This window comes from Primulina eburnea, chromosome 7, assembly GCF_022965805.1.
Source record: "Primulina eburnea isolate SZY01 chromosome 7, ASM2296580v1, whole genome shotgun sequence".
NCBI lineage: Eukaryota > Viridiplantae > Streptophyta > Magnoliopsida > Lamiales > Gesneriaceae > Primulina > Primulina eburnea.
The window spans coordinates 3,333,037-3,360,590 of record NC_133107.1 but is presented as its reverse complement, the minus strand read 5'-3'; the positions used below and the strand labels follow the sequence as shown (position 1 = coordinate 3,360,590).

The following is a 27,554-nucleotide window of genomic DNA, read 5'->3' as shown; positions in this document are numbered from 1 at the left end:
CTGCTCTAAATGCTCCCTGACTTGGACGCATGAAGATATATAAACAGATAGAAAGAAAACACAGTTATCTAAGCTTATCTCATTCAACATAAAATTAATTCATAGAGTTTATCAAGTCTCATTTCAAAAAAATTCAACTAAAAACTCGTCAGATGTAGTTTATTTCATCAAATTGTGCTTGAAACACAAGATTATTTTCTATTTGAGTTTCCAGATGAAATTTTATACACACTGACATACACCGTCCCCGAGTGAGATGGAGATAGAGAGAGAAGTTTGACAACCACATGCACCAGTACATCACCCACACTGCTCGAATAAAAATATGTTTTTTTCCCCGATCCGATATAAATTTAATCCATTATATTCAGAATGTGTAATCAGTACTGGTTGCATTCCTCCGGTCATCATCGTCAGTACTGCGAGTAAATTGTGAAGTATATATCGGCAGTACTCAGTTGAGTGGAAAGGCATCGAAATCTGATCATCCTTTTAGTTCCTCATCATATTTGTGACGAAAATGTACAGAAATTATTAAAGGGAGAACATATTTGTGTGTGTATAAATTAAGTGGCGATATATATAAATATAAAAAAGGGAACTTTATTTTAACATCTTTCTCACGAGGTGGCTTCACTTTTCAGGTTTCACTAACCCCTAGCACTGCTCCACTCAAGCACATCCACACACAAGATTTAACACGCACAAACTGTCTCTGTCTGAATCCATCACCGCTGCGGGTTTTTGCATGGATCTCACGATTTCTGGCAAAGAGGGTAAGGATATTTTGGGGAGGGATTATAGAAAAGGGAACTGGACGATTCAAGAAACCATGGTTTTGATAGAAGCTAAGAAGATGGACGATGAAAGAAGGATGAAGAGAAGCGGTGGTGATCAGAGGGCGAAACAGGCGGAGCTGAGATGGAAATGGGTGGAAGATTATTGCTGGAAAAATGGGTGTTTTAGGAGCCAGAACCAGTGTAATGACAAGTGGGATAATTTGATGAGAGATTTCAAGAAAGTGAGGGAGCACGAGAGGAAAGTGGATGCGGGGATGGGGGAAGTAGAAGATAAATCCTACTGGAAAATCGAGAAGAATGAGAAAAGAGAGAACAATTTACCTTCCAATATGTTAATTCAGATATATGAAGCATTGGTGGACGTCGTGGACAAGAAAGATCAAACGGTGGTGGCCGCAACCGGTGGCGCTGCTAGTTCCAGTGCTAACGTGCAGCCTTATCCTGGTTTCGGAAAATCGTCCGCTATGGCTTTAGGTGAGCCTTCAATAATGCCTTTGCCGGTGCAACAACAGGCTCCGACAATGCTGCTACCGCTCCCTCCGCCGGCTGAGCCACCAAATATTCCCTTCTCTCAGCCGTTCCCCACAGTAGGTACTCTCTCTATATGATCTCTCGTTTATAGACGCAAAAGGGATTTGAAAGCTAGCTATAGCTTTACATGGTTACGCACATGATTACTGCTGGATATTTTCTTGTGATGAATTAAGAATATATTTCTGTAGAAGTTCCAAATATAATCTACTGTAATTAATAAAAACGGCCCAGATTCCGAAGACACGAGTGAGTATTCAGACTCTCCGGCGAAAAGAAGGAAGAAAGGAGGAGGAGGAAGTGGCGGAGAAGGCACCAGAGAATCCGCCGCATTGGGAGAAATAGGGACTGCAATCTCGAATAGTGCGTCAATAATGGCGAAGGCGATACAGTCACGCGATGAAGCAGAAGGAAGAAGACACAGAGAAGTGTTGGGGTTTCATGAAAGGAGACTGCAGATCGAGGAATCGAAGGCCGAGATCAAAAGACAAGGCATGAGTAATCTGGTGGAAGCCATGAACAAGCTTGCAGATTCCATCCATGCTCTGGCTGCGAATAACAAAAATCAAGAAAGCTTCAAATAATGTGGAGCCATAGCCATTAATTAATTATTATTCTTATGAAAATTAACCCGTATAATTAAGGATGATTATTGATTCTTAACTTTCATATTACATTTAATCAATTAAATTAATTATCATTGGCTGGTGTAGATGTAGATGCATTTATATATAATATGATTGAATTAATAAGATATTCAGAATTGACTCCATTCTTCCTGTTTCAGAAGCATTAAATTTCCTGCCGAAAGTGGAAGACTTGGAAGTTCCAACTTTATTTCTTTTATTATATATATATTTAAAATATTAAATGATTGAAAATCTTTATTAAATTCGATAATTTTTAATAGATATTTATAATTACATATAATGATTTTATATTGTATAATGATTTTTTGAATATAATGATTTTGATTATAATGATTTTCTGAATTATCAATATTTTCAATAATTGTTAATTATAGTAGGTATATTGAATATTCTAAACTTTTGACATTTCCTCTATTTTAGTGTATAATTATTTTACAAATATTTATTTTGGCGTATAATTATTTTTTAAATCTTCATTAAATAGAACAATTATTATAGCACAAGGATTTGTGTATTTAAAATTATATGTAAAAATTAAAGTCCAATCTTAACGGACTCTGTTGGAGACATGACTGATAATAAGTAAAGGATAATACCGATCTCCAATTATATGAGACAACACCAATATACACACACATCTCCTCGAACTTATGAACCTAATAGGCTGACTTATTAGCACTCAAGTAGGTGTGCACTATGCGTTACTACAAGTATAAGAAAATAAAATTACATATTGACCGACAGTTATAGATTTTGACACAGTGATAAGCTCTTCGTCCTAACAAAATGTAATCAACTTTATATCTTGATATTAATTATATTAGGCCGATATATTCCGTCAGTATTATGTCAAAAAGATTATGATAATGGCACTAAAATGTGGTTTGGTCTCCAATGTCGTCATATGAAATTATTTTAACCAAAAAATCACTTCCCTGGATACCAATGTTTTTAAATAAATTCAAAAAGTATCGTAAAATGAAAATTCAAACATTAACTTAAAATAAAATTAATATAAAAATATTTAATTTAACTAAAGTTACTATGATTTCTTATATTTCACATAAAAATTCACTCTATATAAAACTATATTTTATATTAAACTTTCTCAGTCTAACTTAAAAGAAAAGAAGAAAAAACTTATGTAATAATTTAATTACACCATAGAGAATAAGCAAGCCTCACTCCAATTCAGGGGTGCACGAGTCAAGCGGAATATCATATTATTCGAGCTAAATCTCGAACTTCATTGAGTAATTAATTTATAACTCGAGCTCGTGTACATGTCGTGATATTCGAGCTCATATTCGAAAGTCTTCCTAACAAATTTATCAGTTATTATAATATTTTATGAGTTACTTAATACAAATAATTAAAACTCGAACTCGATATAAAAAAAAATCGAGCTACTTAAACTTGACTCGAGTTGGTTGAGACAAACTCGAATTGAATTTTGACGAAATTTTATTCAATTATAATTTCTCTCTTACACGGTTGCACATTTACCCCAAATAAATAATAATAAAAACATAAAGTAAAAATACTAGATTACCTGAATTACTAAAGGAGATAGGAAGTAGGAGTAAAAATCAATGGGAGGTGAGGGGTATTTTTGGTATCTGATCCCCACCCTATTTTATTTCCAATAATTAATAAATAAATTAAATAATATGAATATGGATGTTGCTTGGTTTTATTTTGCTCTTGCCTTCCATTTACGTCACACTTTCTTCTTCCTTCTCGTCAACTCGTAGCCCGATTAGAAAACTTCGAGAAGGCACGACCCTTGATTATTTCCTTTTAAATCTGTTTTTTGATATAAATTCTGATATAGATTCCAATTTTGCTGTTTGTCGACCCCAGATATATTTGTTGATTTGCGCCTGAAATTGATTCATGGCATCCAGCGGGAACAAGAACATCAATGCTAAGCTGGTCTGTGTTTTCCCCGATCTTTTCTGTTTTATTTGGTATCTGGATGTGACAATGAATTTTTATTGATAAATTTTCACGTGGGTTGCTTTGATTCCTCGCTATGGCCAGGGGTTTGCTTGTTTTCTTTCGAATGAAATATTGGGTTTGTTGATCATGGTAATAATTTAGGGAAAAAAGTGTGTCGATTTTGATTCATAGGGTTCGACTAGTACTTAATCATTTGATTATTCGTGGGTCCTTCTCAATTTGCAAATTTGGACAGTTGATTCCATTACCAGATGGCAATCTATAGCTGTTGACTTAATGCATTTATTCACCTTCTCTTATTTGTGTACCTTAACCAGGCTAAACTTAAGGCGTTAACGAATAAGAGTAGTGAAAAAGTAGCCAACTTTCCGAATTTTGATTTGGATTTTGACCGGTTTTCTTGCATGTATTTTCAATTGTCTTTTCCGTTAGTATCTTATTCAGTTTACAGACACAGATCATTAGAGGACAAATGGAAAACCTGACTCTGCGATTTGGAAATAGTTTCGAAAATTATAAAGTATTGACTACGCATTTCACTCAGAAGAGTCATATTCGTTGTGATTCGATCATGGTTTCACTCACTTAAAGTTTTACCTCAAACTAAGCATTTTTCTCCAAAAGCAGCCTTACATTTTTTGGCAGCATTTTGTCTGTATCCGATATCATGTTCTTTATACTTATACATAAAGCGTGTTATACATATTTTGTGCTCATGATAGACGAGCACTGCATTGAGTCAGATTATATTCTCCTGCAAATGAAGTAAAAATGTTTGGCATATTCGATGGCATTGTTAATTCAGAAATTGACCATAGTTCCCCTTTGAGAAGAGTCTAAATTTTAACTTGTTTTTCTTTCAGGCTTTTTAGTAAAGAACTGTCTTTGATGTCATCTCATGTTTGTGACCTTTGCTTGCCCTTTTACTCACTCACTTGAATGAGGTTTTCTTTGTCTGTAGGTTCTTCTTGGAGATGTAGGAGCTGGAAAATCTAGTTTAGTGTTGCGATTTGTAAAAGGGCAATTCATTGAATTTCAGGTTGGTGCATACAGTCATGGGGTTTGATATTGGCGTATGCTTAATTCAGACCCCCCAACCCCCCCTCCCCCCCCCCCCCCCCCCGCCCCATGAATATTGATGTGATGTTGACTGAAAAAATCTGATGTTATAGGAATCAACTATTGGCGCTGCATTTTTTTCCCAAACAGTTGCGGTAAATGAGGCCACTGTAAAATTTGAAATATGGGATACCGCTGGTCAGGAGAGATACCACAGCTTAGCTCCAATGTATTATAGAGGAGCTGCAGCTGCCATAATTGTCTATGACATAACTAATCAAGTAAGTGCTAATAGTTTGACCAGCTGTCCAGAAGAGACATAAGTTAGTGACAAAATAATCATTTTTCATGCCATGGAGATCGATTTGAACCACACCACTGTGATTTAATCTACACATAAAAAACCGACAGTAAACTGTTATTTTTGGTGCTGCAGCAAGCCAGGGGCTTATAGTGACATTTGATGGTGCATACCAATTTTCTTTGTTACAATGTATATAAACACAATAACAACTTTCTGGTTAGGCTTTATGATTATCTATTTGTCAAGCTGAGACGTAAAAAATGCTTAATAATAATGTTGGTGTGCACCGAATCAATATGTGGTACAGCAATATTCAGGTGGCACAATTTAACATTTATTGATGGATTATGAAATGATTGAGAGACTACTTAGGATGAAACTTATTGTGCATGCTAATTTATTCTTGTCATTTAATTCCTTTACTTTATAGACATCCTTTGATCGGGCCAAAAAATGGGTTCAAGAGCTTCGAGCACAAGGTGAATTTCAACGTACCCTGTGAAGTTCACTGCAATTTGTTTTCAATTTTCTTTTTATTTATCCAATTTTCTGATGTCCATTTGTGAGGTTTGTGTACCTTTATTTAATCATTCCTTTCACTACTGTATCTGTTTCTGTGGCTCAAGGGAACCCAAATATGATTATGGCGCTTGCTGGGAATAAATCAGATATGTTGGATGCAAGAAAGGTGGCAGCAGAGGTGAGCATAAATCTGTCGCCTTTTTTGCAAATCTTCCGTACTCTTTTGAATATTATAATTTGCATGGAAAAAACTTCCGTAAAATGTCTTGCATACTCTTGAACTCAATGCCATTTTTATTGCTCACCAAAGAGTAACTGGTGTTTGGTGATTATAATTTTTATATCATTCTTATCAAGATCTGTTTTCCTGGAATAGTAAGACTATAAAACGAATGAGAGAGAATTGCAGACGGAGTGTATTACTTGAGAGATCTAAATTTGTGGTGTTGCAGCAGACGGCAGACCTGCTTTTGCTTTTAGCATTAGTATTTGAATCTAAATCTTTATTACAGGAAGCACAAACTTACGCGCAAGAGAACGGCCTTTTTTTCATGGAAACCTCTGCCAAGACAGCAAATAATGTCAATGACCTGTTTTACGAAATAGGTAAGAATAGTTGAACATTTACTTTTGTAGCTGGAGCAAAGGAAAATCGCTATTTAATTTTAGAATTTGAAAACTGTATGCTAGCTGTTTGGCAAGACTAGATCATCAATTCATCATGAGTTTTGAGGGTTTATTTATCTGTTTTCCTTAAATTTATGTTCCCAAAAAAATTGCCTCTTCCTGTGGGGTGGTGTTTTGGGGGTGGGTGGGTTATAATTAGGCTGTATATGTATATTTTTAATCTTTCTATAAAAACAGTGGAAATTAGATTTCTCGGAATGAGAAGCATACACCTAGGTATTCTTTTCTCGGAATGAGAAGCATATGCCTTGGTTTTAACTTCGTTTGACTAGATTGAGAAATCAAACAAGCTAACAGCTTCCAAGTTGCTATTGAGATTAAAGCACCAGAATGACTGTAATTTATTCGTTTGATGTTGGTGGCTCGTGTTCCCTTGGATTTTAACTAGTCTCTTGTCATGTATCTACAGCAAAAAGATTACCTCTGCTGCAGCCGGCCTCAAACCCATCAGGCATGGTTCTTGTGGATCGACCTGCAGACACAGCTACCCGTGCTTCTTGTTGCTCATGAAGTGGATTCGGATTCAAGTCAAAATATGTCAAAGTTGTTAACATAAATAATTAAGATTTCCCTGTACCTAATTTTGTTCCGTTGTTGCTCATGAGCTCAGCTTCTGATGTCCATATGACATTTCATGTTTATCGTTTTCCAAGATTTATTGAAGTGATTTTTTTTAATATTAATATCACTTGATTTTCTATGCCATTATTTTTGCATAATTCAGATGATGTCAGTGGGGATCGATATGGCTTGGCACCTTGATATCTAATTTTTGCCGAGGGATTTTCCAAATCTAGCCTAGTTCAATGTTGTCCCTTGGATGAAAATGTACAGAAGTGGGAAGCCATTTAATGTTGCAGATGAAGTTACGAAACCACGTTAAAAACAGAACTATATTATGTTGGAGAAAACAAAAGTGGTATGTCGTGACCATTTACTGTATATCGAGTTCAAACAAATGTTGAAATCTGCGTGTCTGTCTGTATATCATTTCCTGTTTTCTGCACATGCTTTTTCTGCATATGCTCAAGGTCCACGAGAAAAATGGAGAAAATCCAAGACACTATCTTCTAGAGAACTCGTCACGTTTTCTTTGCTATAGTCTTTTTCAACCCATTGATAATCTTCCCGAACCACATCAAGTTCATGATTGTAAGCGCAGAGGGTGTACCGTGTACCAAAAGAAAACCAATGATGTGCATCTGCATGACCTGCAAGAGAGTATGGATTCAACAATTTACGAAAGTAATTGAAAAACTAGCTCATGCGTACCAAATTACTTGGAAAAGAACGTGCCGAATTACAGATGGACTAATTCATGCGGCATCAAAAGTACAGAGAAAAATAATGCAATTAGGCAAATATGAATTTAGAGCCTTAATACCTGATCATGGTAGAGGTAAACATGGTAAGAACATAAAAACAAACAAGATAATTCTCGCAACCTGCAGTTCAAACAAGTATGATTACTTATAAGTATACATGAAACAACGGCTCTCCATTACAAAGAAATAAGCAGTTGCAGGGTTCGATAGGACAACGCACCAACCAAGCAAAAAATATCACAACGCCATTGATCAGATACAGGTTGGATTTCTTCAACCCAGCAATATCTAGATACCTACAGCAAGAAGCCCCCAAAAATTCATCAAGAAAATAATCAGACCGGCACAATATCAAGGGTGTTTTTTTCCGACATCCAAAAAACCAACCATCTCATGTTGATCTCTGGGGTTGTCACCTCGGATAGCAGCACCATGAACGTGTAAAGCTGCCCCTCTCCGGTAAACATGGAACATGCCACGGCAATCACTGAAAGAGAGTGATGGACTATCTGAACTCACAAAAGCAACACAACTGTCATGGTCTACGCTATATTTTGTATGGAATTTCACAGTTAATGCTCAAGACAAATTTGGATTAATTTCTACGGTGCATTTTCAACGCAAAATGTATATGGTGGTTACAGACAATAGACGAAAAATCCAGATGCCACTACGATTGAGAGAAATCTCCAAATTTGGCCACATGAAGCAGCATATACTTAGTTTAGTGTAGAGAGAGAGAGCATTATCAACACATAAAACAAATTAAATAGCTCTTCTTGAATGAAATGCACTTACGTGCTCAACTCCACCCAAAGAAGGATACAGCCAACAAATCATTCCAAGGTCTGAAATGAAGTACCCAACAGATACCTGCAAAAAGTTGCATACGAAGCTTAAATAGATGAATGTCATAGCTCGCCTCATTAATAAAGCACCAGAACAAATTATATAAAAATCAAGGGCCTACAATTTCTAGTCTTCCAAAATTGTTGCAGGGACAGACTACTAATTTAGTTTTAAAATCTTCAACATCTAATTTCAAAGATTGGAAATCAAACAAATGGCCTACATGCATAACGCCTTTCATTTGCACAACAATCATAAACATATGATGGACTGAGTTCATTGATAGTCGAGGTTATAGGATTGCTTTATTAATTTGGCATTTAAATTTTTCATATTTTATCTCCCTTAGGCCTTTGGAGGTATTTCTAAAATTTTTGCTCATGATATAGTCAATTACTAGTTGTCTTTTCTAACATCTCATAGATGCAGCCATGGCAAAAAATAACTCCATAAGAGTTATTAATTTTAAGGAAATGCATATAAAAGCCCACTGTTCCAAGCCATGTTCTCAGAATCACCAAAAAGAGCGATCAACTTAAGAAAATAATCCGAATCAGAATCCCTATGCAAGTTAAAATAAGCTATAAGCCGTGCTTACCCCAAGAGTTACTGTTGAGAGAGTTGAATTCCGGAAAGTAATAAGACCAATAGATTGGTGATCAGAGAAGAGATCGGACCAGAACACAAAATACAAGGACATGGTTGATATAAAAATGGCATGAAGAGTGGAAACACCACTGCAGGAAAGTCAAGTACAAAGAGCGTCGGAGCAACATAAAAACATGAGATAAAGATGAAGAGCTAGTGTATATTCACCGATTGTTCCAATGTATTCGTTGAATCTTTGTGAGGCCATTATAAGTCCTCAAGTTAAAAGAGCTGGTGAGCTGAGTCAGATCATACACCTGTTGGATGGCCAAACCAATTGTCGAACTCACACGAAAAGACTGATAGCAGAAACACTTTAGTTGGGAAATATGGAATTCATTATGTGAATCAATATAACTTTATTGCTACTAACTGATTAAGTTGGCAACATGTACTTCTAAATTAAAAAATCTATGCAGTCGGTCAAAAAGGCACCCTGGTGAGTATCTCCATATTAATGAAGTAAATGATATGATCTTTCGAAACAAGCAATTAAAAAGGAACTAAAAATCTCAAACTCACCAATTTGAACACCAGAATGCCACCAAGAACAGCAGTGTACGGAATAAGAGGATCGGCGAGTAAGTAATATTTTACCAGCACCTCAGCTTTATTTTGATAAGATTTAAATGCCAAAACTTTCCTCGGAGAAACTCCCATTATAGCAAGCTATATGACCATGTGTTGATTTGTTCTAGGACATAATAATTCTCTACCTTCCGGGAAATAGGTTCAAAAATATACATTAAAGCTACCCAAACTATATTAGAAAATGAACGGAGAGCATAGTTTTTGCTTTCCACGAATCAGCCCTACAAAAAGTTGAGAACAACAAAGAGCCAAAGAACACACGATGTTAATTTTAAGATGCAGGCTTGTAACCCTTTGCAAAATTGTGGGTTATTAATGACTTTATAACATAAAAAAGAAAAGTTTGAGTAGTTCATGCTTCAGGAAAATGCATTTAATTATTACTGTAAAAGCTTAAAATCAACCACATTTCAAATATTATAGATCCCCAAATATTGTACTTCTAGATGAAGTTAAGCATCATTATGATACTCCAAATCCGTACGCTCAGCAAGGGATGAAAAAAGCACTTATCATCCAGAGAATGAACAAGCCAAAGGTGAAACTTCTGTTTAAATGGGACATCTATAAATCCCAAGTCGTCGAATAGTTTAATGGGACGGTCATATCTTGAATTCACACAAAAATTGTTCTATCCAAATCATGGTGGGAACACGTATCCATCGTCTCCAAATCACGAAGGCAAATGCATCCGAATGTAAAATACCCAAATAAGCCACGAGATCTAAAACTGACTGCAATAAATTAGTTACAGAAAAAGAGTCGACTTTACATATCAGTCCACAGATCAAAATAGCCAACTGCAGATTTCAAGAAATTAAACAAACCCACTAATCACATTTCAGATGGCAATACCGATGATGATTTTCTCGCTCTCTTCTCATGAAAATGTTGGTTTATTGTGTGTGCTCTTTCTGGGTTAGGAAGACAAGAAAACCTCAACGGAACCGACCAATGAAGAAGGTAAGGTCGGAATGTACAATTTCAAGAAGCCGGGAAATGAACAATTAGACTGCTCCATGAATCAATGTAGAAAAACATCAGAAAAATGTGCAATTAAACGTACTTTGACCAAAAAAAATTTCCCATTTTCCAGTACAAGCGTTGAATGCAAGGGGGCAAAAAAAAAACTAATCTTGGTACGGAGGTTGTTAGAGGAACAAAACTCTTTTAACGTGCACTTCGTTTGCAATGCTCGTGTTCTGGTGTGCGGATCGAATGAATTTTATCTGGATTAACGTAATATCTTTCACCCTTTGGATTCGAAACATCCCTTTATCCAGTAATTCATATTGATATGGAGCATTCGGATCCAATTTTTAGATTTTGAAAATTTAAATTCTATTGAGTAATATAATCATGTTAAATAATATAAGTTTTAACTTTGGATAACAAAGGAGAGAGCTCGAACACCCTTGGATTGTAACAACAAAACCCTAATTGATATATCGAAACATGAAATGTGCATTGGGAAATACTACCAACTCGCCCAACCCGAAGGTATGGAGAAATGCTGCTATCTATGATCCTCAATTAATGTAACGGATTGGTGTTCATCCAAATCCAACTGCTCTAAATTTATGGCGTCTATGTGGTTTTTTTTAAAAAAATATATAAATATCTAATTTTTTTCCATTCATTTTAATATTTCTTCAATAATTTATTTATATCATATTCATACTCAAAATCAATGATATATTCATTCTTTATTCAATATAAAATCATATCATGTTTAGAAGTCTCTTTTGAGCTCAAAGTTGCTCATTTCTGTATCTCATCTATTATTTTAGATTCTTGTTTTTGTGCGAGGGTTTTCTTCTGCATATTTTGAATTACTCCAATCATCATTCAAAGTATCGCTGTTCGTTCAAAGAAGTAGCAAAAGGGTTTGTTCAGAAATGATTTCCCTGTCAATAATCGCGTCTTGTCCATTGCTTTGACTGAAAAAGTGCTTCATTTTGGTGCATCCCATTAGCTCATAAGTTATCAAGAATCCAACAATTGCATGCTTTGGAGTTTGGAACCTACCTTAAAAGTGGTCCCAAGCTTCCTGTCAACAATTGCATGCTTTGGCCTCCAGCTGAGATTATTGATGTCTGTTCCCAGTTTTAAAGCCCTTACAATTTTCTGAAAGAATCCATTGGGCAATTTTCTCCACTTATTCCTCCACTTTAAAAATTTATCTTGAATCAAGCCTTTGATCCTTCTTCCATATTTCACGTTATTGCTGAAAAGAAATACGGAACTTATCTATTTATTACAAGAGAAAGTTCTTTTCTCCACAGATGAGAGAACTTTCATAAAAATTTCCAAAAAGATTCCAGAATTTCATTCCTCATTCAAACAAGAATACATCAAAAATTACAATTATTCAAGTACAAATTTTGTAAGTTGGTGATAGAGGAGCACGCAGTCCCCTCTTGCTGCGTTGCACTGGAACAAAAAAGTGTTCCGAACACAGTTATATACTATAAGACCTAGGGGTGGGCATAAAACCCGAAAAACCGAAAAAACCGACCGAACCAAATAATTCGGTTTAAATGGTTTGGTTTTATCGGTTTTTCGGTCGGTTATGGTTTTAAAATATATAAAGTTCGGTTTTTGGGTTCGGTTTTCGGTTTTAAGCCCCAAAAAACCGAAAAACCGAACCGGCCATATTTTTGTTAAATATAAGGTTTTTATGTATAATGTGTCATATTATTGTTAAATATAAGTCTTTTTATATATAATGGGCCTATTAAGATTTAGAAACTTAGTATCATTCACCTTCAATTTTTCAATCCGATCGTTTTCTCTTATTTCTCACTACTCATCAGTCGACGTTCTCTTTTTTTCTGTATATATTTCTTTAATATTTCGTAAGATTATTTGTGTTTCATTCGAGCTGATTGACACCTTGTTATCATTCTTATTACTGAATATTCCGTTGGATTCATGCATTTTTCGTGTTTACATGGTTAATTAGTTATATATAGTTATTATATTCGTATGACATGTTTATACACAACACATGTTATATATATATATATATATATATATTTATATATATATATATATAAATGATCAAGTCTCACAAATTAAATATTTGAAAAATACTATGATTTAGATTTTAAAGACATAAAGTGACATATAATTTTATCTCTCAACAAATTTTAGCTAACCGTATATAACCGGCCGTAAAAACCGAACCGTATTACAAAAAAACCGAACCGAACCGTAATAAAATGGTTTGGTTTTGGACTAAAGATATTCAAAACCGAAAACCGAAAAACCGAACCGTTGTAGACTAAAACCGAACCAAACCGACCGTTGCCCACCCCTAATAAGACCCTAGCATTAGTTCAATGATTTCTGGAGGCTTGGAAAAGAGGCATCCTTTAGTGTTTCCGGGCTTTATAACGTGATGAAGATGATGACGAACAAAAGCCAGAGCGGTGCAGCTTAGCTTTGTCCTTGCTGAATGCTCGATGCACTTCATCTTTGAGTTCCATGAAACGCATGCGCTTCATTCTTTGTTCATCTGAGGTGCCCTTTTCGAGGTAGACTATGTCGGGCAAGTCATCCTCCATAAACTTATCCAGTACCTGGGAGCAATGAGGAAAATAGCGCCTGCCCAATTGAACTGACGCTATACTTTGTTAGCGAAAGCCCAAGAACTTTACATGCAGAAAAAAAATGGCATGCAACTTTTGGCTAGAGATGGTTGAAGCGGCATCGCTTCTTTGTTCCAAAAGACCAACGTATACTACTATACTTGATTTTACAGTTACAGCAAGTCGAGGAAAGTGAGTCGTCTCCATGAATTCAAGCAGTTGTATAAACTAACTACCTTGCTGCACTTTCCGTATTAAAGATATTATCGAATTCAACAAAACCGTCAGCAGCTAATTTATATCATTCCTGTACCAAATCACCTCGAGATGAGAAAAAAATCAAGCTATCTATACCTGTTCTGGAGAGAGTATCTATTCTCGAAAGGATCCTTTTGTTCTGACTAATGGGTGTCTCATTCAAATCGACTTCCACCAAGTTCCCGTCCGAGCATCTTGATGACAAGAGACCAGCAAGCTCAGATGTCTCAGCATGAGCTATTTCCATAGCTAGCTTAGCTTCTGTCGGGAAAAACATTCGTGCAAACGACACTGTCAAGTACAAATCAAAGAATACTGTGAGATACAAAGAAAAGAGCAGGGCCGTAACAAATTAATGCAATGGTTTTGAATGAAAAATAACATATCAAAAGTTACCTCTGTCTTCAAGGCAGAGCAATTTCATATGCAGATCATCAACCATTTCTAGAGAGAAGAACGATGCATCCCCAGACATTGGATTCCTCCGCATTTCTCTTTCCAAAATATCTATGCACATCCAGTCTTTATTCGCTTCCCGTCCTTGCTCTCTTTTCATGTCGTAATCCTTTGGCCGTGTCAATCTCCTACAAATGCTAACAGCATCTTGTCCCTCTATCGTCAAGTCTGATACACTTGCCCCCTTGTTCAGAAGGGACATTATGATTGATGGCTCTTTTCGCCTAGCAGCAACATGGAGTACCGTATTCCCATGCACATTCCGTAGGTTGACATCAGCCAGGCTAAGGCTAAGAACCTCTGATACTATCTTGGGATCACAGTAAGCAACAACATAGTGGAGAGCATAAGATTCATCTAGTGTTATATCTGACTCTTCAAGAAAACGTCTGACGAGTTCAACATCATCCGAGTCCAATGCCTTGTGTATTCTCTTAACATTCTTCTCACGTGAAGAATCACCTTTTGCCACGTTATTTTCCAATTCTGTAAGAGAACTATCGCGCATCGATATAATGTCCTCCGCAACTTTGGATGGGAGCTGTTTCTCGATTTGTATAGTCCCAAGGTCAGATTGAGCTACTCTTTGGACAGACTGAATGAGGAGTTGACTTAATTGACAATGGAAGGCCACCACAAGAATTGGGACGACATCTTCTACTACAGCCTTACCAACCAAGTCAAGAAGTCGACGCTGCAATAAAGTTTCATAAACTATCTAATAATCCATGATGAAGAAAATTCCTCGTGTGTGCTCCAGCATTCAATTCAATTCAATACGAAAAATATAGGATCGAACGATTTGCTGATGAAAATAAGGCAACTCATATATTTCAAAAATATGCCATGGTTTAGATACCACATTTCAATACACACACAAAAATTTCAAGGAGTTGAGGCATATTGCTAACAGTTATACCTGAAACAGTGAAACAAGTTCCGAAACCTGAAAAATAGATGACGCGTACATCAATTCCACAGCAAAGTCGATAGCAGGTCTGCAGGCATCGTGCAAGCATGTCTTTTCAACACAAGTTGATACCTCTAATGGTGAGGGCTTAAGCTTACCCGTATACAGATAGCTCAAGAAGATTATAAAAGCATCATATCCAACATTGCCGTAAGGCAACAAATCTGTCAAGCAATACTTGGACTTCTCATCTTTTCTGAAAAGATCATAAAAAAACTTACTCCTACCAGCTAATATACATCTGTGAATGGCAACACTATTGCCTTCTACCACAACATATGCATCGCTGTAATCGCTGCCGAAATCACCTAAAAGTTGCTCCAAGTTACAACTTAGCTTACTCAAACTGATGGTGTTGAGATTCAACCCTGTCTCCGGTCCACCGGAGGTATACACTTGATTAGTTATAGACGCACTAGATAGACGAGAAGATGACGTAAAACTGATGGATGATGATGGTTCAGCAAAATTCTCCATCACGACAAAATCTTTTTCTCGTTTAGTCTTCTTTAATATGTACCATCATATCCCGGAAAAAGATCGAAAGCGTGCAAAGTCCTGATGAAATACACCATGGAGGTCAGCTAAGCAAACTGTTAGACATCTAATTACAACAAAAAATTACCTTTTCTTATCGAGAAATCGAGCAGAAGCTTATCTAAAAACAAATTATAAAAAATGTGATAAACCCATTAAATTTTCCAGCAAATAACGTCATAAAGACAACAAAAAAGCAAACAAAGCTTGCAGAAACTGCACGCCTTTCCAAGCGTCACAACCTACCTCTATGAAGAATAAACGATGGGATCAACATAATTGAGTTTGCGAAAATATCCGCGACAAATTTCCTGGAATTCGACTCAGAAACTGATCATCGAACAAGATCCAAACACCACCCACGAGGAAAAGAGGCATCAAACTGAAGAAAAACACAGTTGAACGAAGATGGTCCGGTCCCACGCTAGCTTTATTGAAGTTTCTTAATGGGAATCAATCAATACGGAAAGAAAACAAAAAGTTTGTTCTTTAACTATTACATATATACACACATTAAATTATTCACGTGACAAAAACATCTCTTCTTCTTTTTTTTCAAATCATGTTCATATATTTAAGAGCTATTATTCTACACTTACACGAAATTTGTTCCAGAATTTCACATAGTGAATCTAAAATGTTCATAATTTCAGTTTTTTTAAGATCAAGAAAACAGACACTCAATTTCTGAGCAATTACATTTCCTCGAACGTGTGACGGTGGGCAGAGCAGATGAAGTGGTTGGGGTGACGTATTCGATGAGATCATGCCTCACTGGTGGCTATGCTCACGTCATCGATTATCTCATCATTTTATTTATTTTATTTCCTGCGTATATTTTAGGACAATCTTTAAATTGTGGTCCACAGCTTCCTTTTATTGTTTGGTCAAAAAAGTGGCCCTCAAAATTTTCTGTTTATTTCTTATTATATATTTTCCAAGTACGTCAATATTTATTGAGACCAAGAACTGTTCAAACATGTCCATAACTTATAAATTCTCCTAGTTATTTAATTTTTCTATTTGCTATTCATACTTTTGCAGTTAACCCCATAGTAACCATATATTACCATGGTTGCGTTTGATGAAAATATTTGATTTGATGAATTTTCGATTTAAGTATACTTGAAATTTATCTTAATTATTATTGAAATCTTGAGCGTACATTGCCCAAGTTCAAATTTTGCAAATTAGTGGGCCGTGCAAGTCTCCATTTCTTGAAATGGGCCTGGTTAGAGATTTCGGTAAATTGTATTTATTGGACTTGATTTCAGCCCAATTGTAGATTACTGGATAAGGCTAGGACTGTTAGCCGTCATGTTTCCTTAACTAGATGTATCTGCATAGGTGGTACCAGCATACCCACCTTATCCAATGTACAATAAATCCAAAAGGCAAAAATGAAAATGAAGCGATAAGAGGACTGTAAGAAACGAGAGGAGAAGAAAAAAAAAGGGTCAAAATGAAAATCCTGAAAGTAATAATATCATTCAAACTATTAATATTAGTATTACTATTATTAAAGACATTCCACATTTCTTAATTAATTTATTTTATTAGATAAAACTGCTCTTATGTACAAAATTTTTGTGAGATAATCTCACGAGTGACGAGTCATTTTTGTGAAACGAATTTCTGATCTAGCATAACTCATAAAAAATATGAGAATGTTCATTCTCATTAGAATGAACAAGAGTTAGTTTACGATACAGTGACAATGTTTCTCTCCATATTTCAATATCATTAGAGATCATACGTGTCTTCATATTTTTATGTAAGTTGACAAATATAAAATAGAATAATCCATTCCAATGCCATACCTAGATGACAAGATTTTCTCGTATCGAGCATGCTCTAAAGAGTATTATCGTAGATATTTAGTACAAAATTTAAAGTTGGATCGTCCCCTTGTTATTATTGTCATATATATACATTTGAGATTATTTTCGTCATCTAACTCTAATCAGTTTTTTTTTTAAAATAATATTATGCCGTGTATTTTAAATACACCTAGAGATGTCTTTTTTTAAAAAAAAAATAGTTGATCATGTCCCCATTTTCCTAAATACACACACATACATGGTACATTTGAGGATATTTTTGTTATCTAACTCTAGTCAACAATAATTTTTAAAAAAATTATCTTCTACCATGTATTCAAATACACTTAAAATGTCTTTTAAAAAAAAATAAATAAATAGATGATCATGTCCATTTTCCTAAATATCTCTGCATTTGATCTTCAATTCAACGCATTGATTACAAAGGAATGAACATTCACAGATAACAATATGGGGCAATCGATTTGAATAATTGATTTCTTGAAAAAGAAAGAAATGAATAATTGTAGGAGCATGGAAATTTGAAGAGTCGATTATGTTGGGTTTTTCATGAAAAGGAAGATTACCATAGAAATGGGGAATCTGGTGAAACGAAGGAGAGGGGCCCTCCACTGAGTTAGTGGTTCACGTGTATTATGGTCGAAGACAAAACATGGTTTTGGTGCCTGTGCGTTACTGTTTTTTCATGGCCAACTAGTTTGAGAGCTCCACACCTTTATATCCAGCCACGCATTCACTTCACTTTGTCCAAATACTTAACCCACCACTCCTTTTTTTTTTTTTGGTTTCTCACCTCTTTCTATTCGTTTAGTATCGAGGTCCTAAGTTTCGGTCTTCGGATGGATATCGAGTTTGAAAACCAATTGTAAAAAAAAAATGTTTGTATTCCACCAAGAATTGTGTGAATGAAACGTTGTTATGATCTGTTTCTGTTTTAGTCAGCAATTTTGTTGAGGTTTGGGAAACTATCCATATTCCTCGCGTTTGTGTTTGTACTACATATTGGACCTTGAAAATGATACTAATGTTTTGTTGACAACGTAAGCAATGGAGAAGATGATTTGAGAGGTCGTTTTCTTCTCGAGATTATCGAGAGAGGTGTAAAACACATCATTTATCTATTTATTTACAGTCTAAGTTCATCCCTTGAAATAGTCTGAGCCTGGCCAGTCTCGAGTGGTCATTTCTTTCAGTGGTGGTCTCCCCTCGTACAATGTATATACTCCCCACTAGGCCAAGAAAGAACGTCAAATACCTTTTATAAACAAAGGGAAAAAATTCCAAAATACCTTCCCATTCAAATTGAACGAAAACATTTTGATATAATTGAAAATTTTCTGGTGATATCAGAGAAGGTAGAGTGCGCAAATAATGGGAGTTTTAGACAAGAACTTGCGGCATTTATGTCCAACACAAGCACTGGAGTACGGGAAAAAGTGATTAAAATCCTGGGATCATTGGTACTTTCACTAAAATGGCAGCTGCGACTAAAAGGAACAAACTTGGAGTTAAAAGTTTTATCGTAGCAAAGAGTAACAAAGCTATGAGACGTGTGTTTTCGTGGCGAATTCGACCGGTCATTCTTGTCCTATTTATCCGCGATATTCGATCGGCTCACGGAATTCGTCTATAGCTCTGTCGTTTTGTTATCTATTTGTTTCTTGTGCTGCGTCAGTGAAACTTAAAAAGAGATTACTATTTCAAGCCAGGCCCCTCTTCACTGCCAACACACAAAACCATGGCATCCCTCCATAAGCTTCTGTCTGAAGAAGGGTTTCAGCGCCAAAAATGGCGGAAACCGCAGAAAAAAGTGAAGTTTAAAGATGTTCATGCTCAAGAAGAGTCCATTGCACTGCCTATATACATCTGCCATGACAGGAGAAGCTTTGATTCCTCGTTCCAGAGAGCTGAAAGGGCACTTTCACACAAGGGTTCTTCTGTTTTTTCATCAAGAAGAGGAGGGTCGGGTTCTGAAAGATCGAACTACACGATGTCGGTATCAGAAGGGGTTGTTCCAAGGAGAGATGAGCCCGCCATTGATGATGTTGCAATTAAAGCTATGATATCAATCTTGAATGGATACGTCGGCCAGTATTTGAGAGACAAGAATTTCCGGGAGAACATACGGGAAAAGTGTTACTCTTGCTTTGCGAGGAGGAAGAAACATTCGGATAATGACATTTTTGCCCACATGGAGTTGGGAATTCAGAGCATAGAAAGATTGGTTGAGAAATACGACACCAAGAAGGGCATGGATTTAGATTCTTTGCAAAAATCAATCAAACTTTTCGATTTTGTAGCATCGCTGAATTCCAAGAATTCAATAAATAATGCTTCGACTTGTGGAACACCCAATTCTTATCTCTCTGCTTGTGCGCAGCTTTACTTATCGATAGTCTACAAAACCGCAAGAAACGATAGAATTTCAGCTCGGCACCTGCTGCAGGTTTTCTGTGAATCGCCGTTTCTTGCCCGAACACACTTGCTTCCAGAACTTTGGGAGCATTTCTTTCTTCCCCACCTTCTCCATCTCAAGATTTGGTACACTAAAGAGCTCGAGTTTCTTTCCGGTTCATATTACGACGAAAAGGAGAAAAAGATTAAAGCTTTGAACGAGCTATACAATGATCAGATGGATAATGGGACAATGAAGTTTGCTATATACTACAAAGAGTGGCTTAAAATTGGCGCTCAAGTCCCGTCTGTTCCTTCTATCCCTTTGCCTCCAAAACTGAGTAATACGCGTTCAAGAAGGAGATCTGCAGATTCGGCTAATTCTCATTTCTCTTTGAGCGATAAATCACTGTGAGTTTGCACCGATTACATCCATTTTGAAAGTAAAATGTCTCGTCCTTTTATCATGCATTTACCATATTGTTTAATCCTTATAGATATCAAGAAGTTTTTGGTCCCATTCCAAAGGGGAGGTCAATTGACCTCCACAATAGGAACGGAGCTTTGAAAAACAATTGGAATTCGGAGGAAGAAAATATTAGTAGCCTCGAAGATGATGTGAGTAACGAGTATCATCTCACAATATTTAAAATTTTAGGAAGATATTGTTGGTTATTTAGTGCATAATTATCTTGTTCATAATGACAGAAGAAAGCCATGGTTCAGCTGAGGTCATCGAGTCGAAGTTACCAAATGCAGAAAGTTGAGTTACGGTCCGACAGTCAAAAAATAGATTTTTTCCGGTTTTTTGCTTGCCGGACTGAACCAGTAGAGTGTTTTATTAAAGGAAATAATTTGCCAAAGAATTATGAGAAATTCGAGAATGATGGAACTATGAATCAAATCGAGTCAGATGACGTAACTCGAGCTATTGCCAGTGTTTGCTCTTCAGAGAGCTTGAGTGACTGTGAAATCGCTATTCGCTCGATTAGCAAATGCTGGTTAAATTCTCATGGTGATCCAAGAATCGAAAATTCGTTGTCACAGCCATCTGTTATACAAGGAATAATGGAAGTTCTGTTTGTTTCCAACGAAGATGAAATATTGGAACTGGCTATATCAGTTTTGGCAGAGTTAGCTACAAAGAGAAAAACAATTAGACGATTCATATTGAATTCGGATCCACAGCTTGATGTTTCCATAAGACTATTGAGAAGTGGCAGCCTATTCCTAAAAGCTGCGGTTTTGCTTTATTTAGTGAAACCAAAGGCAAAACAGATGATATCATCAGAGTGGATTCCATTAGTTCTTCGAGTTTTGGAATTCGGTGATCATGTGCAGACCTTATTCACTGTCAAATGCCGCCCTCATGAAGCGGCATATTACTTCCTAGACCAACTCTTAACAGGTTTTAACGAAGATAAAAATCTTGAGAATGCTAGACAGATAATTTCACTTGGAGGGTTAGGTTTGTTAGTAAGGAGAATGGAGGATGGGAACACTTTAGAGAAAAGCGAAGCTGCTTCTGTTCTTTATTATTGCATTCAAGCTGATGGCAGCTGTCGACACTATTTAGCGAAAAACTTGAGAAAAGACACTATTTTATCACTCTTAGTTCTAGGGAAGCACACAAACTCTCAAGAGCGTGCTCTTGAGTTATTGACAGAGTCACTTTGCCTTTGCAGGTATGTTTTTCAAAATCTCGAATCGTTTTGTTGGTGTTATTTGCTTTAATGGTGGGTAGTTTTTACATGATTTTTTGCAATACCAGGAGAAAAGAAAGAATGGATTCCTTAAGTGCGCTAACAAAAGGGTGGGACTGCTTAAACACGATGCACATATTGTTACTACACCTCCAAAAGGCACGAATACAAGATCGTCCCGTCATTGCAGTGATATTGCTACAGCTAGATCTTATGGTGAGCTCACTGCAATCTTAGTAGAAAGAACAGAATGTAAAGTACTTCTTTATATGTTCTGCTTTATGGTTCCAGGGTGATCCTTTGGAATGCAGTATATACAGAGAAGAGGCAATAGATGCAATAGTAAAATCACTAGATTATAGGGTGTTCGACGAGAAGGTGCAGGAGCAAACAGCAAGAGCTCTGTTGATTCTGGGCGGGCACTTTTCTTACACCGGAGAGCCAGAGGTGGAGAAATGGCTGTTAAGAAAAGCAGGCTTTGATGAAAACAATGAAAATTCGTGTTATGGAACGAATTCTGATACATATGGATTCCTAATCCTGGTATCTATCAGCAACGATTTTCTTTGTTCTTTCCTTTTCTTTTCTTTTTGTTTAATAAATGAGTCTTATCTAATAATCCTTGCAATTACTACAGGGTGAAGAGGATAAAACAAGGGAAAATTTGCAAAGAAAAGCAGCATTGGTGTTGCTTAGTAGGGGGAACACAAGATTAGTTTCTTCACTCTCAAATTCAATAGGCAACGGAATCCCATGTCTTTCAAGAGCAAGCCTGGTGACAGTTTGCTGGATGAGCAGTGGCTTCAGTCTCCTTGGCGATAAAGAGCTTCAATACGCAGCATGCTCAATCCTTGTACCACAGTTGATACAATCCTTGAGTTACGACAGGGCTCTTGAAGAAAGGATTCTTGCTTCATTTTCTCTGCTAACTCTTACAAAGGGCACAGGTTAGATTCCTCATTAATCCCTTTTCTTTCCACTTCTTTCATATGGTCTAAATAACAAGATCATTGAAGACTGAGTACATATTAATGGGATTTGAATTTTTTTGTATCAGATTATTTTGCATCATCGCCTTTGGATAAAGGGGTTCTTGGCTGCCTAGGCAGGCTTTGCGACGTAACATGGACGGCCGAGGAGCTTATTTCACGAATCACCACCAATTCAATGGATCCATTTCCATGAATGGAGATTACTTTTTTTTAACATATTTTTAATTTGCATATAAAATAAAATATAGTAAAGTCCCTGTCATTTTATATGCAGTGCTTTTATGTTTGTTGTATAGCAATTAGCTTGTGCTGATATTGAGCCTCAATTGATTTTTGTAAGCAATATTTTGTAGATAAAGAAACGATGTGGAGCTTTGTATTTTTCTTAATTGTCTTATTTCCGAGAAAAAATAAGTATTTCTTCATTTTCTAAAGGCAAAATGTGCCATGCATTGCTTAAAATGTGTCGGTCCTGCTGTCCTAAGATGTGTGCAACTTTGAATAAGTTATCTGGTAAAAGACGATAATTTTCCTGTGTTATTGAAGAATGTGTGGTTATAAGCTGGATCCGATCGAGCACTTGGAAACAATTAGTGCGTAGGAATAAGTCAAGAGACAACAAAACACTTGACATGGATTGCAATTTTGTATATACGATATTATCTTTGTCGTTATTTGTGATTTTGGTTTTTTTATGTTGAGTAAATATGAAAACTTTTAACACATATGACCAAAATCGTAAAGATGCAAACAAATGTGACTAAAATATATACCAATTAAATTGAACCGTTACTTGTGCAGAAGTAAAAATAAAATGTTCACATTCTAAAAATAAGAAATAAAATAAAAGGAAAACAAAAGAATTTGATTGATTAATACGAGTTGATTTTTTGTTACGATAATTACGTACATGACCCAAGCAAAGTCTGTCGACGTGTGCACGTGGTCATGTACTTGTGTTCGACCTTGGGCCTCAATTTCGTATTTTCGCGAACTGGAGCTCATACAAGAAGTGCTGTTCATGGGCTTCAACAATGTACTAAAACCCATCTACGCAGGCCTGTATTGAGATCTTCTAATAGAAGCCCAAATAAAAATATGGGCTTCCAATTGTAATAAATGAGACGGAGCCCACGAGGGAGACTTTTGAAACCTTCGAGCCGTCTAAAACGCGGGTTCGACAATTACTGTAGCCAGAGAATATCGGTAAGAGGATCTGGTGTTCGGCCCATCCAATTTAATGCAATCGGGCTCTTGCAGATATAGTGCTAGAATTATTTTTTTATTTTTTGGTTTTACTTATTTGGAAATTTGGAGCTGTGATCATAGTTCTAAAGAGCGGAACTTGAAGAAAAAGCTTCGCTTATAGTAAAAATTTGGAAGACATAGTCAATCTAAGTTTGATCACGTTAAACTCGAAAACCCATTGATTAAACTCGAGCTTCTAAGCTCAATGCAGTACAATAATCTAAAAAAAGTTAGGATCATACGACTTTTTAGGATAAAAAACTTGAAATTTTTTTTTTAAAATTCTATTTTTGTTTCACTCATATTTCATTTACAATCAACAATAAAATCTAAAAGAAATGTCGGTATAACTGTTCTTTATCTAGCATAAATTTTTTTTCATACAAGATCAATAAAGCTAGGTTTCAATATATTCGACATGTGGCATGCTAAATTGGAGAATAGGAAACCATACACGAGTGGAGTCCATTAGGCACTCTTTTTCGTGGGAATATCTTTTTAGCTCCCAAAGGGAAAATATGTGTAATAATGTATGGTTTCACTAATTGGTTTGAAGAAAAGGGGCAGAAAAAAAGTGACCCAATCCACTGATACAAATCAAGAATGGGTACTTATTTTGAAACATGATATTTGTGCCACTTAGGAAAAAGGGTTAAAACACTATGTGATTTCACTATTAAAATCTGATATGGTGCTTTATAAGGGGAGAGAATGTGATGTCTGCACCAACCGAAAGAAAAAAAAGGTGGGGGGGGAGATGATTTGGTTCCATGAGGAGACTACTGTAGATTATGGCTTTATTCTTTAGTTATTTCTTTCGGGCTTCCTAGTTGGAATTTTGGATTCAACTTTGGAGCAAGAAAGCAAATTCATTTGCCTTTAGTTGCATCAGCTTTTTGGTACTTAATGACCAAATACATCAAAAATTCAAAAGTGGAACAACTCATCTTTTTTATAATATGCAAAGCCATTAACAAAATTCTATATATATATATATATATATATATATATATATATATATATATATATATATAATATATATATATATTCTTGGAAACAAAGCTAGCTAACCAACAATCTAGTAAGGTCTCTTTTTTTCTTTATATGCCCACATGGACGACGTACTATAACACTTTATTATCTTTTTGGGAGAGTAAAATCATCGAAATTGTTGAAATTTTCGAGTTTCTTTTCTTTTTGTGACGAGTACCAAAGTGTGAAAAATAAAAATAAAAAAATTATACGATGAGATTGATCCCCATACTCGAAATATACGTAGAAATTCAAATCTGGATGTAAATATTTTACCATGCGTCCATGTGCATGCATGTGTAACTCCGACCATTAAAAAAGAGACCGAGCTTATGTATTTATTTATTTCCGTGAATTCAAAAGGTTTGGGTGCGGGTGAGGAATGAAGACACGAATTTAAGGATGATGGGACTAAGATATGAAATTGTGTCCCCGAACCATAATGACCAAAAAAGCTACGGTTCAAATCCCGGGCCCCGTTTCTCTTAAATTTAATCAATTCCATTTAATTCTCCACTCTTCCTCTGTCCATTTTCATCCATCGAAATCAATCATGGAATCAGAAATATATTGCACTTAACAATAGAAACCAATAATTTTTCCTTTAAAAAAAAAAATAAGAACATCTATAGGAGAGGGATCATAATATAAATTTTAATATTTCATGATAAATTTATAGATCTAATTAATTTTCTAAATCAAAACCCGACTATAAAAATCCAATATATATGTATATATATCTTTTTAAAATATTCTTGCCCCAAAACCGTCTAAACAGAAGTGAATAAGCTGTGAATTACTTTAGGTGACACACCCATATTTGATTCCTTTTCAAGAACGGGCCCACGGCCCCTTTCAGTACAGAAATATGGGCCGAAATAATGGGATTCTTCCTCGGGTCAATTCATGGGGCCCGTTAGTGGGAATACGTATAATAAGTATAATGGTACAATAAATGAGGTTTGGCTGTCAAAATCATCGGGGGATAATCTACGCATACTTTTTTATTTATTAGGTTGGCATTTTGATAATGATCTCCTGTCCATTCTGTCTCAAATCTAACGCCTTATAGACCACTCAAGCTCAATTATTTGTCTTTTTTCTTTTGGAAATATTGAATCCAACAAATCAAGGATGATTATTCGACTTCAATCCACTTTAATTCCATTATTCGAATGGAAATTTTTTGAAATTTCGACTCCGATAATGATTTCTATGGCTATGCCTCTTAGGTTGATTATATTTATTGTGCATTATTGGAGCTTGGGATATATATATATATATATATATAGTGTGTTTTTTTTATCCCCAAAAAAAATTGTTATATGAACAACTAAACAAAGATGTGAAAAAAATGAAGTGATTGAAAATACATCGTTCATACTCAAATCGATAGAGTCTGATTTATCCGAGCTAGAGTCGAACTGAATCTGACCAGAAATCGGACTATGAGAAGATATTAGAAAGATTGTAGGATCGAGCGCTTGTCACTTTACCAAAAACTATAGCGGGTGGTAATGGTCAAATCTTTTAAACCGCACAGAAGATCAAGCAACATGATTCGATTGTCCTACCCAACAAGGACAATTATTACACCCAACAACAAAGATAATTGGTCTAGTATTAAAGTCTAATTTTAGAAATATAAAGAAAAACCTATGTAAAAGTAAAAGGATTATAAACATGATAATCCCTAGAAGGTTCTAGCTTGATTTTCTTGGACAATTTAATACAAATTGGAGAATTAGTGGCGGGATGATTTTTAATATTCTTGTGGGAAGAAAAAAATTTAAAAATGGAAAAGAATACAAATTGAATAAGTCGACCAAAAATTTCGTAGGGGTCCAATTACTCAATCAAGTAGACAGAAAATGATGAGTAGGGACCGGAGAATAAGTTTATTATTAATTTATTTATTAAAATTTTATAAAAACTATAAAATTATTCTTAATTTATAAATAATTACGAGGACCCACAATGTGCAAGATTTGCTTTTACATCGTTGTCGACGAATTGAAATCACAAAGCATACGTACGATTTGGGTGCATCCCATCCAGCTCTCTTACAATGAAATATTTATTGTATAATATCTTCCTATAAAGTAATAATTATGTTCCGAAACTTTGTCATAAAATATTTGGAATCAATTTACTTAAAAAAAATTCTATAGTTAAACTGTATTTTTATAAATAATGATCAAGATTTATTATTACAAAATTTATTTAATAATTAGGAAAATTTATTTGCATCGCGAACTGTGATTCGATTGAAATTGATTAAAAAATAAATAAATTTATTTTTTATTTTATTTTTATAAAACTTACACTTTGAATATATCACAGAAATGGAACCAAAATATATTTAAGTTAATTAATAAAAAAAATTGAGATACGTGAGCTAAATTATTAAAGAAAGTCACCATCCACTGGGTTTGACAAATCCAAATACCACTTTCCACCACATTTCCTTAGTAGAAAAGGCGACTTTTATTAATTGAGATCACGATAATTAAATTTATAATTAAATATTTCACCCACCATTAAGTGACCATTTTTCAAACCACCTTAGGAGGCAGGCATCTACATATTGTATTAACTGTTG

The 27,554-nt window shown here is 35.5% G+C and overlaps 4 protein-coding genes and 1 pseudogene across 5 annotated transcripts; 3 read left to right on the top strand and 2 right to left on the bottom strand.

The window, feature by feature from the left end:
- The first annotated feature begins 116 nt into the window (after nucleotides 1-116).
- Nucleotides 117-2,103, top strand: LOC140835999 (uncharacterized). The gene is made up of 2 exons (XM_073201413.1): nucleotides 117-1,391; nucleotides 1,566-2,103. Exons 1-2 carry the CDS (start codon nucleotides 749-751, stop codon nucleotides 1,913-1,915), a joined length of 993 nt encoding a protein of 330 aa, XP_073057514.1. The 5' UTR covers nucleotides 117-748; the 3' UTR covers nucleotides 1,916-2,103.
- A 1,564-nt stretch (nucleotides 2,104-3,667) lies between these two features.
- LOC140836667 (ras-related protein RABF2a) lies at nucleotides 3,668-7,213 on the top strand. 2 transcript variants are annotated; one of them, XM_073202352.1, is made up of 8 exons: nucleotides 3,668-3,758; nucleotides 3,845-3,916; nucleotides 4,905-4,982; nucleotides 5,116-5,283; nucleotides 5,737-5,785; nucleotides 5,933-6,006; nucleotides 6,341-6,434; nucleotides 6,925-7,213. In XM_073202352.1, the coding sequence occupies exons 2-8, from the start codon at nucleotides 3,878-3,880 to the stop codon at nucleotides 7,023-7,025; spliced, it is 603 nt and encodes a 200-aa protein (XP_073058453.1). In that variant the 5' UTR covers nucleotides 3,668-3,758; nucleotides 3,845-3,877; the 3' UTR covers nucleotides 7,026-7,213. The 2 variants fall into 2 exon arrangements, with proteins under 2 accessions (XP_073058453.1, XP_073058452.1); XM_073202351.1 differs by having other exon boundaries at nucleotides 3,676-3,916.
- A 70-nt stretch (nucleotides 7,214-7,283) lies between these two features.
- On the bottom strand, nucleotides 7,284-11,245 carry LOC140836666 (uncharacterized; annotated as a pseudogene).
- A 978-nt stretch (nucleotides 11,246-12,223) lies between these two features.
- Nucleotides 12,224-16,449, bottom strand: LOC140836664 (BTB/POZ domain and ankyrin repeat-containing protein NPR1-like). The gene is made up of 6 exons (XM_073202349.1): nucleotides 15,989-16,449; nucleotides 15,155-15,763; nucleotides 14,176-14,929; nucleotides 13,876-14,070; nucleotides 13,258-13,550; nucleotides 12,224-12,405 (listed from the first exon to the last, which is right to left on the bottom strand). Exons 2-5 carry the CDS (start codon nucleotides 15,680-15,682, stop codon nucleotides 13,306-13,308), a joined length of 1,722 nt encoding a protein of 573 aa, XP_073058450.1. The 5' UTR covers nucleotides 15,683-15,763; nucleotides 15,989-16,449; the 3' UTR covers nucleotides 12,224-12,405; nucleotides 13,258-13,305.
- A 2,555-nt stretch (nucleotides 16,450-19,004) lies between these two features.
- Nucleotides 19,005-23,097, top strand: LOC140836663 (uncharacterized). The gene is made up of 7 exons (XM_073202348.1): nucleotides 19,005-20,388; nucleotides 20,475-20,595; nucleotides 20,686-21,662; nucleotides 21,749-21,896; nucleotides 21,972-22,223; nucleotides 22,318-22,627; nucleotides 22,738-23,097. Exons 1-7 carry the CDS (start codon nucleotides 19,322-19,324, stop codon nucleotides 22,863-22,865), a joined length of 3,003 nt encoding a protein of 1,000 aa, XP_073058449.1. The 5' UTR covers nucleotides 19,005-19,321; the 3' UTR covers nucleotides 22,866-23,097.
- Nucleotides 23,098-27,554: the final 4,457 nt, after the last annotated feature.